General features: G+C 35.3%; 1 protein-coding gene and 1 pseudogene across 1 annotated transcript; one reads left to right on the forward strand and one right to left on the reverse strand.

Annotated features, from left to right (window-relative positions):
* Positions 1–3,539: 3,539 nt before the first annotated feature.
* On the forward strand, positions 3,540–8,238 carry RFC2 (replication factor C 2). The gene is made up of 7 exons (XM_089142427.1): positions 3,540–3,857; positions 4,076–4,182; positions 4,288–4,389; positions 4,509–4,704; positions 7,265–7,393; positions 7,482–7,676; positions 7,764–8,238. The coding sequence occupies exons 1-7, from the start codon at positions 3,696–3,698 to the stop codon at positions 7,872–7,874; spliced, it is 1,002 nt and encodes a 333-aa protein (XP_088998553.1). The 5' UTR covers positions 3,540–3,695; the 3' UTR covers positions 7,875–8,238.
* A 700-nt stretch (positions 8,239–8,938) lies between these two features.
* LOC149030121 (secreted RxLR effector protein 161 pseudogene) lies at positions 8,939–9,703 on the reverse strand (annotated as a pseudogene).
* Between the last annotated feature and the right edge of the window lie 2,623 nt (positions 9,704–12,326).

Raw genomic sequence — 12,326 nt, forward strand, 5'->3', positions numbered from 1 at the left:
AACGTTTTCACCTCGAGGAACCACAAATGACAAGGGACAAGCTGAGACCACACCGCACGTGCAAAAGGACAAGCCAAGAAAACGTGGTTCTCTGTTTTAGCACCTGGTCCACACCGAGGACAACATAGATCTACATCAATATTCCTAATCCGAAGACCTTCAGCTATTGCTAGGCCTTTCGCACACACCCTTCATATTAATTATCTAATTTTTGTGGGAGCCTTACATGATCAGATTGAATCCCAACCTTCATCCTCCACATGTAGCCACAATTTTTATAGTGAAGAAGTGGCCTTTTTTGCTTTAATTCCTCCAATCCAATCTTTGTTTGCAAAGTATGTTATATGCAGATTTCATTGAAAATTGACCATTTGAAGATCCTACCCAAAATTGTGAGTCTCATTGGGGAAACAAACCTAGATTAATCTTGAGAACCTCTTTCACTTCCTCCTTAGATATTAGAAGAAAAAAAAATCAATTCCTCTTCCACATTCTGTTCACTTGATGAATGAGATCTGAAGCTTTATATACCTAGCAATATTCTGGTTTCTTAGACTTCAATCTGAAGTATGGTAGAGTTAGGATCCAATTATCCACCCATGGATCTATGAGATCTCATGTACCTACCTTCAAACATAGTCCAGCTTTAAGACATTTCCTTCCTTCCAACAAGCTCCTCCGTGCCCATACTGGGCTCTTACCCAACTTAGCCTCCATGAATGAGTTATGGGGGAAATAGATGCTCTTTAGAAGGGTTGTTCATAAAGAGTTGGGATTGGACCGAATTCTCCATGCAACTTTGGTTAAGAGAGCTGAATTTGTAAATTTGAGTCCTTGAAACCTAGACCCCCTTTAGATTTGGGCAATAACATTCTCTCCCAATTGATCCAATGTATAATTTTGTTGAATTTCTACCGTCCCCAATAAAAATTAGTAGCCTTTGGTCTTAGTTCCTTGTGAGTTGACTTTGATAGTTTGAAATGTGAACAAGCAAAGTTGGGCGTAGAAAAAGCTTGATTTTAGTAAAACTTCTTTACCTGCTTTACACAGAAGTTTATTTTTTCACCCTTGTAGTTTTGACTCCACCCTTTATTTAACTTCTTTGAATTCCTTTTTTTTTTTGACTCACCAAACTCTAAGGGTAGTCCAAGGTACTAGGAAGGTCCTTCCCCATATGGTACTTTCAACATCCTTGAAAATCACCTCCTGAATTTATTTAGAATGTTTGTGCTGAAAGTCAACATAGATTTCTTCAAATTTATTCATTGACTCGTCAATAAATGTCCAGACATGTTTTCGAATTGCATAAGTCATCCAACTTCACGTATGAAAATAAGAGATAGTCATCAGCGAATATCAAATGTGTCATTTTGGGCACTCTATTTCTTATTTGTAATATTGCCAAATTTTGCATTTCATTTGCTTTTTGTATCACAACTGACAAGGCTTGTGAATATAATATAAATATTGCAGGAGACAAAGGGTCTCCTTTCCTGATATCCCTTGATGGCTCAATTTCACCTTCAACTTCTTCTTTCTTTCTTTTTTTCTTTCTTTTTTTTCAATTTTTTTTTGTTTGGTAGAACTTTCAACTGATCCATTAAAGAGAAATTTGAAACTAGATGAAGTAATGCATTCCATCAAAAGAGATACCCAAGGCACACTAAAATCCCAATTTAATCAACATCTTGATTATAAAGACCCACTCTAATCTATCATATGCCTTTTGCATGTCGAGCTTGAGTGCAACAAATCCTTTTTACCTTTCTTCTTCTTTTTCAAAAAATGTAACACTTCATGTGCCATTCAAATATTGTCAGAGTTAGTTTTCCTAGCACAAATGTAGGTTGTGTAGGGCCAATCAAAGACTCCATGGCATTTGCAAGTCTCTTGGCTTAGATTTTAGTGATGGTCTTGAATACTACATCGCATAGGCTAATTGGCCGGAATTGCTCAACTTTTTCTAGAGAGGAACACTTTGGTAGTAGGCAAATGAGTGTTTTATTCATCTCTAGAGCCATTTTCTCTGTTCTTAAAGAAATCTACAATGTAATTGTGAATGTCAGCTTGCACAATATCCCAATACTCTTGATAGAACAAATGTGGCAACCCACTCGGTCTAGGTGCATTTAGAGGTCCGATGGATTTAGCAATCTCATGTGTCTCCTTCATCAAGGGTATCTCATATAGTAAATCATTTAACTCATAAGGAGACAACAGGTTGGACTTGATCAATAACAAAATCCAAGGCATCCGAGTCTACCCCTTTTGATTAGAATAGATTCTCAAAATAATTCTAAAATAAGGAAATGATTTCTTTCTTAGAATGTACCCACATACCTATATGGTTCCGGAGTTGGAGAACTTTATTTGAGATATGACGTTGAATAGTTGTGGCATGGAAATATGTCGTGTATCTATCTCCAAATTTCAACAAGGAGTTCTTAGCTTTTTGTGCCCAAAGCAATTCTTTATTCTCCTGTTTAGCATCTAATAATTCAATTACTTTCTTAATCCTCCACTCCGAGTAGTCTTATTGCCTTGCTTCTTGTAATTTTTCCAGTTCTTTCTTGAGGGTTTTAGTATTTTCTTGCACCTTTCCAAAGACCTACTTATTCCATTCCTTCAATGTAAGTTTGCTCCACATTCGGTCCAATAAAAGAAAGCTGCCATGCCTTTCTAATCGTGTCTTTACACATTGCATGTTTTGTCCACATGGCTTCAAATCTAAAGTGTTTTTTTGCCTTTAAAGCTGATTCCGTCTTTTAGTGTAAAAGGGTGAATCTCTAATTTCATCTGGAGATTGTAGATCGGACCGGGTATAATTTCGGATTCAAAAATCATGGAGATTTCACAAAGATTTGAAATCACTTGATTCAAGTAACCAAACAGGCCCTAAATTGCTTTGAGTTATCATAACTTTTATGTGAACCTCCTGCCTTCTCTCTCCAAGTTAAGTAAGAGTTGAAATTCCTTAGGCAAACCATAGGTTCTCTCCTATCCTATGTATTTTCAACACTTGGATTGTGACATTTTTAAAGTGGCCAAGCAGCTTTGATTCATCAATGAAACCAAATAACCAATAACCTTGCCAATAGTGGGCTAGTAAAGCGGTTAAAGGCTCAACCTCCCAAAGGGAAGTCTTGGCAAAAAAATAATAATAATAATATTCAAAGATTCCCATCCCTTTTGAATAAAGCTCTTAATCCAATAATAATAATCCAGAGTGTTTTTTCCCCAAAGCACTAACACCCCACTTTATGTTTAAAAAGTATAGAGACCCCAAAATTGGATTTTCATTGGATATATTTATCTAATTTAACATTAAAAAATTTTTAAACATATTTATTATAGGGATATTTAAAAATAAATAGTGATTTAACTGTTTTTAGTGATACATTTAACAAATATATCTAATGAAAATCTATTTTTGGGGTCAATGTGTTTTTTAAATATAAAGTGGGAGTATCCTGCTTTACGGCCTCATTTTGGGTACCAATGCAATTTTCTGTTCTTCTTTTTTTAATAACAAAATCCTCTCCGAGTTGTACGCAGAAGGCAGTAAGTCGCATGCACTTGCTTTACAGGTTTCCCTCCAATTTTAGGGGTTTCAGGGGTTCCATAGAGATTCCGAGTAGGCATTTGGTTCCTGAAGGGCTGAACCGAAAAAGAAAAAAAAGAAAAAAAACCTAGCAATGGCAGCTTCATCTTCTTCCACATCAAACAGCAACTATGATGTTCCATGGGTGGAGAAGTACAGACCCACCAAAGTAGCAGACATTGTTGGGAATCAAGATTGCGTCTCAAGGCTTCAAGTCATCGCCAGAGATGGCAATATGCCCCATCTCATGTTGACTGTAAGAATTACTTCAACTCGTTGGCTCTTTTCCCTTTCTTCGATTCCAAATCCAACAGTATCAAGTTATTTTGATCGTTTCCCCTATTTCGCTTTCCTTCTTGTTACACCCTAAAATAAAAATTCGTCGGTCGTTATGGTTAGTATTTGTTTATATTTTACCACTAAATCAATAAAACCTTCTGATGAGTTTCTGGAACTTTTGCAATTTTTTTTCAGGGACCTCCAGGGACTGGTAAAACAACAAGTATTTTTGCCCTTGCGCATGAACTACTGGGACCAAACGTCAAGGAAGCTGTGCTAGAGCTTAATGCATCTGATGAAAGGTAAGGTTTGGTGTTCATAGGCTAATATTTCGTACACAATGCATAGAAACCCACTATTGTGTTTACTTTTACCAATGCTTTTTCTATTATCATTTCTTGTTTCAGGGGAATTGATGTCGTGAGAAACAAAATTAAGATGTTTGCCATGAAGAAAGTAACGCTTCCCCCTGGAAGGCACAAAGTAATCATTTTAGACGAGGCAGACAGGTGATTTTGATTTGATAATGTAATGTATTTTCACCGCATGTACATGTAAAATCATTCACAATTTGGACTAGCTTTAAACTGCAAATACTGATTTAATATCTGTCTTGAAACTATTTCAGTATGACATCTGGAGCACAACAGGCTTTAAGGCGTACAATGGAAATTTATTCAAACTCCACACGTTTTGCTCTTGCGTGTAATGTGTCTTCTAAGATAATTGAGCCCATTCAAAGTAGATGTGCGCTTGTTCGTTTCTCTAGATTGTCAGACCAAGATATTCTTGGCCGTCTTATGGTAGTCATTGAAGCTGAGAAGGTACCCTCATCTATGTCTTTCCTGTTGTTAATATTCATGCACTAGCATAAGTAAACTTCTGTGTTTCAGGAGTGTGTTTCTATGCTGTAAACATGATTCTTATCACATTGCATGTTTGCTATACTGCAATCAAAGTTATCAAACAGATGTGATCTGCCATGTAAAGGGACAGTAGCTTGATGTGATTTACATCTTGATTTCTTTTCCAGAAATAAAGCTGAATGAAAGATAAGATGCATCAATTTTGAAGTGTTTCACACCTCATTGAAGCTCCATGATCCTACATAAACTCCTAGAAGATTCAGGGGAACCAGCAACTTGATTGGATTTGGACTATTATAGTGTGCTCATCTCCTTTCTTTTGGGAAATATTTAAGCCTGTGTTTCTTAAACCGAGTCTACCCTTGGAGCTCCCGATTTATTGCTGTCCTCTCCTATTCAGTTATGGCATCCTCATCCTGTTATCTTTAATTTAAACTGCAGAGCGTTATCCAATCAACTCAACTGATTTCATATTAAAACAATGTTAAAGGTATCTCGAGTGTGGTTAAGTGGCTGAGACAAAAGATACAGTGGGAAAAAATAGAGATGTGAACTAGAAATTCTTGGGTTGCATAATTTAGGAAAGCTTCAGGTTTAGATGGAAGTGGTGGATCATCTGAATGATTCCCTGTGCATATGTACTCCCTGTAATCCGCTTGAGGATTTAGTGAAAGAAACAACACAATTCAAGTCCCACTATCTCAATCTACAGATTATACCATCGTCTTTGGCAAAAGCTCTTGAGAGCTGTAAAATCAAGATTTTCCAATATCCGAGGATTAAATTTCTTCAAACTTCTCCCCTGCTTTCTAAAAAGCCCACAAAATTCTAGGCCTATAAAAGTTATGTTATGTGACCTTTTAGCACGTTGTTGGTGGATAATATCTCCATATGCTTGATGACTTTATTCATGCTTGTAACTTGCTCCCTACTATTGACATTTTATGCACAAGGAATGCAAGGTACTAGATCCAAATTTAAGAGACTGAGGGTTGAGCTTATTTATTCATATGCATGCTTTAACTTCATCTTTTAATTTATTAATCTTAATTTCTTGTTTATTCAACCTTCTTCTTTTGTATATTTTTAGTTAGAGTAGCATTCCTACCTATTCATTGGCTACTTCGATATCTCTTTAATTCATCTTTCCTGATCTTGTATTTTGATTTGTTCTCTCATCTTCTTGAACTTTCCATGTAAAATTCAATGGTGATTGAGAGTGTTGATTGATATGTGAATATTAAAATCTTTTTTAACCCTGTTGTTATATGTGACCTGGGGAAGCCCCTAGAATTTTAATAATTGAAACTAAGAGAATTTTAATAACCTGCCTTACTCCATCTTCTAGCATCTTATCTGTATATTAGATTGTTTTGCCATTTCTGTGTGTTTTCTTGAGCAGGTGACCTTTATTTTAGTCATATCCTTCTACTATGAGTTATTGTTTCCTCTTCCTTCCCATTTATTTCTTATGTTGTTCTTACACTCTTCTCTTTGCTTCTTATTCTTCCAATTTTTTCCTGTATGTTTGAGTTTCTTTAAGCTTATAAGCTCTGCTTTGTTTCTTGGCGACACTAATTGTCTGGGATTAGAGTTGAATTGATGGAACCATTGTTGGACCAGAGTAGAATAATACTATGAGAACTAGAGATATATCTCTAAAGATGAGATCTAAGATTTAAATATGGAATTATTCTAATATTCACAGAAATGCAGATTAGCAAATAGAATTTCTGTTTTCATTAGAAATTCATATATGAAGAGAGAACAGAATCAGAAAAAAGTTGAAGAATTAGAAGTAAATATTAGAATTAGAAAATGAGAAGAACAAAGAAGAAGAGGAAAGATCATACCTTTTAAAAGCAGAAGAAATATGTCGTGGGATACCAATTGTATTTCCAGTTCTCAAAAGCTCCGAAGTTCTTAGGAAAAGGGCTTCAATTAGATTTCAATTACTCTCCAGGCAATAAGTGTGTATTTGGATATGAACTTTTAAATTTCAAAGCATAGTGGCATGCAAAATGATATACTATTTTCCCCCCCAAAGCATGGGCTGCTATATTAGTACATACATAGTATGTTCGTGGTTATTCAATAAGGCTGGTGAACATGGGATGAAATTGGTGTTTTATGCCTCCAAATTCTGTAGCCCAAAAGGTCAATCCTTCCATTGGTTAGCGCTAAAATGAGGTGCTTGGCCTTGTATCTTTATTGAGATGGACAAGCATGGGAGCTAGTGAGGACTAGGTATTGCTGAGGTGACAAGGTCATTAAATGCCTTGCTGCCTTGTTGGTGTTTCCTTGCTTTCTGCATACTCTCCCATGCTTTGTTTTGCCGCCTTGATAGCTATGATCTTGACCATAGGCCACAATATTTTTGTCCATGAGAAAGTCTTATCGGTGCTGTTTTCTAATGAACTGCCAAATTCTTCTTTCATATCCTCTGCTGTGGGCTGATGACCTTAAAAATCCTGTGAAGTTCTTTTGAAGAACTGATCTGTCTTTGTAACAAATGCAGGTTCCATATGTTCCAGAAGGCCTTGAAGCAATCATTTTCACTGCTGATGGTGATATGAGGCAGGCTTTGAATAATTTGCAGGCCACATACAGTGGTTTCCGGTTTGTGAATCCAGACAATGTGTTCAAGGTCACAATTTAGACTTCATTTTGACTTTTTATTGTTGGTTGGCAATCTTCACACAGGAATGTCTGGGTTTTCTTGTATCATTTTTCAGGTCTGTGACCAGCCTCACCCCTTACATGTGAAGAATATGGTCCGCGATGTACTTGATGGGAAATTTGATGATGCCTGTTCTGGTCTGAAGCAGCTCTATGATATGGGTTATTCTCCGACTGACATAATCACAACCCTATTTCGGATAATTAAGAACTATGATATGGCTGAATATCTGAAACTGGAATTCCTTAAGGTATGCATGTTAATTGTTAGCATGTTATATGTTCAGTTATAGTGTACCTCACCATGACCTGACATCTTTTTTGGCCTGAGTTCACAGGAAACTGGATTTGCACATATGAGAATTTGTGATGGAGTTGGCTCACTTCTTCAACTATCTGGTCTCCTAGCAAAGTTTGCTCTAGTTCGGGAAACTGCTAAAGCTGTTTAAGTAGATCTAAACTGAAATTGGAATTTTGCTTTTGGCTAACCTCTTGAAAGATCATGAATTTGGCTTTTGTATGTTAAAGACATCTAGTTAGCTTATTTGTAGAGGCAAGCCCAACGTAAGCAGTAAAGCCATCATCATTTCTGTTCAAAGCTTTCGAGGTCATATTGGTGAAAGGCTTGTGCAATTCTTTTGTCCAAATTTAGAATCCTGAATTGCTGAGCCTGAACCACAGATCTCTCCCTGGTGCATTTCTCTTGAGTAGTTGAGATCATTGTCTGTCAACCAATAAGTGGATGGTATAGCTTGGACATCATAGTCTTAAGTGGTTAAAAATCAAAACACACCGCCGGAAAAAAGAATTAAAATGAAAAAGGTATAACAGTGACCCTTCTTCCTCTATTGATTGTATTTTGTTGACAAGAGTAACAAGACAAACCCTACTTGCTAAAGATTCATCTGTAACTGCGATAAAAAAAAAGCCGAAAAGAGCAAAGTGCTTCCGATGGCCTGTGAAGAAAGCCTGATTAATGATCACAGGCCAACCTTAAAAAGTGGGGTAGTTGTAAGGATTGAAGTATCGTTAGGTATTAAATCGGTGATATAATTTTAAGAGATGTATTATCTTATATTGAATATTATATCATTTTAGTCAATGCATATGGTATAATTCAATACGTGTCTTTTTGAGAGACGTGTTGTTATGTATCGTATTTGAATATATTCAATATAAATACGTACTAATTATTATCATATCACATCAAATGATACTTTAAACCTCGGTTGTTGGAGATGAATTAAGAGAACTGGAATTATTAATTTCCATTAATTATATAGAGATTTCATTCCTTATTGCAAGATTGACACCTTCAGCTGTCAACTTCCATAATTAATTATAACTTTCATCAAATTATGGGTGTCTTATTTATTTGAATTTTCCAATAGGAACTACTTTAGTCATAATATCAGCTGGATTGATAGAGGTATCAATCTTGCAAATATTAACAAGACATTTAGCAATGATATCTCTAATAAAATGAAGTTTTACATTAACATGCTTAGTTCTTTCATGATACACTATTTTTTGAAAGACGTAAAGCACTTTGAGAATCACAATGCACAAGAGAATGAAAGTTACTAAAACCAAACTTATTAAGAAGCCTCTTAACCCACAAACAGTTCTTCATAGCTTCAACTAAAGCTATATATTCAGCCTCAGTGGTTGAAAGTGCCACCACATGTTGAAGTGTGGACTTCCAACTCACCAACTTACCACCGATAGTGAACAAATAACCAGTCAAGGATCTTCTTTTGTCCAAATCAGCAGTAAAATCAGAATCACAAAAATCAACAATGCTAAGATTATTAACACAAGAATTATCATGAACAATTTTATAAGAAGCATAATTTTTTAGATATCTTAATAACCGCATAACAGCATCCCAATGTGCATCACAAGGCCTACTCATGAACCTACAAACCAGTCCAACTGAATACACAACATCAGGGCTACAACAAACCATTGAATACATAAGACTGCCAACACACTCTTGATAAGGCCTACTAGTTACAGCAACATTAGTAACAGTTTTAAGTTTGAAATGAGCACTAAGAGAAGTATCCACAGTCCTACAATTAACATTTCCAAACTTATTTACAAGGTTATGAACATAATCAACTTGAGACAAAGTTAAAACACCTTTAGATCTATCTATATGAATATCAATGCCAGTAATTCTTTTAGCAGCTCCTAAATCTTTCATTTCAAACTCAAATTTTAACATTAACTTCAGTTTACAAATCTGAAACTTATCCTTAGATGCAATAAGCATGTCATCAACATAAAACAAAAGATAAATGAAATAATTATGACTGGATTCACAATAATATATACAATTATCATAATAGTTTCTTTTATACTTATTCTTGAGCATGAATTCATCAAATCTCTTATACCACTGCCTAGCCGATTGTTTTAATTCATATAATGACCTCAACAATAGGCAAACCTTAGTTTCACATCCTTTAACAACAAAACCTTCAGGTTGAAACATGTAAATCTACTCATCTAATTTACTATTCAAGAATGCAGTCTTTACATCTAATTGTTCAAGTTCTAAGTCATAGATAACAACTAGAGTCAGCATAACACTCTAATAGAAGTGTGTTTCACTATAGGTGAGAACACCTCATTGTAATCTATTCCCTCAACCTGAGAATAACTCTTAGCCACTAATCTAGCCTTAAATCTAGGATGTTTTACACCTGGAATTAACATAGTAATATTAGGAACAGAAGCCGTTAAATAGAGTTGTTCAAGTTTCATCCAAAACTTAGCTACAGATGTGCAGTCCCCTACCCTCCTCATTACAGTGTTGCTAAGGTGCAAAATAATTGTACTATAACACAAGTCTTGCATATCCTGTTTCTCATCTTCAGTTAAGGATAAAGAGAGTTCATTATCCCCTCTCAAGGCTTTATGATAGTGGTTTTGAACAAAAATGGCATGCATTCTATTCTTCCAAACCATATAGTCACCCTTCTCATCAAAATTTTCCAATTCATATCAAGTAGGAGCTATGAAAGAAGAAAGAAGACTAAGTCAAGGTATGTCTAACTAAAATAACCAGCAACACAATATGAAACTACTAAATCAAACAATATAAGATTTAATCGTACTTCTGAAATAAAACAATACAATAATTTCAAGATTATGTAAAAAAGACAAAATTTAGGTTTTAAATGAACAACTCATTTCAGGTAAACAATTCTAACAGTAAAGAATATGAAACAGTGAGAAAGAACTAATTTCTAATTACAAACAATATGTAATTTGTAAACAATAATCAAATCATAATCAATTTTAGATTAGAAACACATTTTAAGCATCAATTTCATACATACAACATATTAAATGCAAAAGCCCCAAACTAATTTAGAGATAGAACCAATTTCTAACATTAATGAATTAGAAATTCAAGAAAAACTAGTAGCCGAACCCACAAGAGACCCAATCTAAGATTTTGGATAATAATCTCATACAATAAATTGGGGGTTTCAGTTGCAAACAACCTCAAATAGGTCTAGGAATAAAAACCCTAAAGAAATTAGGTAAAACCCTAAGTTAGGGTTTAGGGAAAATTAGGGTTCAGGGTTCACAACAACCAAATCAAAGAAATGCTTGAAATAGACAGCAAGATTCAACTAGAAAATAATAGAGGAACACTCGATTGAAGTAATCAAGAACATATAACAATATATCATTCAAAGTATATACCGAAGAACACGACTCTGATGTCAAACTGTAGAGATTTCATACCTTATTGCAGCGGAATAAAGGAAGAAAAAAATAATAAAACACAGGATTTTTACTTGGTTCAGTCATGTAGACCTACATCCAAGGATGAGTTTAACAACTCATCAAGCTTTGCACTATTAAATATCAAAGAGAAGATTACAGATCTAGTTGCTACCCAACATAAACTCACAAACATGGACCAAGGAAGAGATTAACCAAATTAGAACAACCACACCTAATTTAATACACAACCACAACCTCTTCTTCAAGGCAAACCGAGACCACCAAAACTAGTAGCTCATCCACGCCTTAAAAGCTCCATAGCTTCACCAATACCATGCTTAAACACCTCATGTAGCAGCAACAACCAAGCATCTCCAACAAAGCACCACAGCTCAAGCTCACACACAACAGAGAGAACATAAGAGGAAGAATGGGAAAAAAAGTGAAACCCTAAAGCCCTTTATGTGATATATATATATATATACAAACCACTGAATGGACCTAAATACCCTCACATTTGAATAAATAAGACACCCATATCCCATACAAATGTGAAAAGACTATAAAGCCCCTAACACATAACAACAAATTAATAACATGTACTGGAGTTCTCGTCATAATTTCCTGTTCATGTCAATGGCAACATTTTTTGATATAGGATCAGTCGCGAGGACTCTAGTCTTGGAGACCACTCTATCAACACTCACATGGGCATTTAGACCTAGCATATGCATATTCTTTCAACTATTTCAGTATTCAATTTAGGCCAATTCTTATCTCTTCTAACTCCATTCTATTAGATCTAACTGCTCATCTTTTCCAGTGCCTCCAACGAGGCCTCTCATAATTTGTTAGAAGTGACACCAGGGCCTATCACAGCCAAACCGACCTCCCATTTTCCAAATTTGTGCTCTAAAGGGTTCTTTTCCCCCTCTTCTATGTTTGGACTGAGAGTAGTGGACCCTGCACAAGCCTAAAACCAAATTGCAACCAGTTAGAACCCGTTTTGTAATTTTACATTAAATAGTATTAGAATCATCGTATTACCACTAGGTAGTTGGTATAGACAATTAGAAAAATTAAACAAGAATTCAAAGATCAAATAGTTATTCTACTACTTTTAAGGGACAATCAAAAGGGTCAAGTGTGAATGT

The sequence above is a fragment of the Hakea prostrata genome, chromosome 1, assembly GCF_041222555.1.
Source record: "Hakea prostrata isolate BN-2017 chromosome 1, UWA_Hpros_2, whole genome shotgun sequence".
NCBI classification, from domain to species: Eukaryota; Viridiplantae; Streptophyta; class Magnoliopsida; order Proteales; family Proteaceae; genus Hakea; species Hakea prostrata.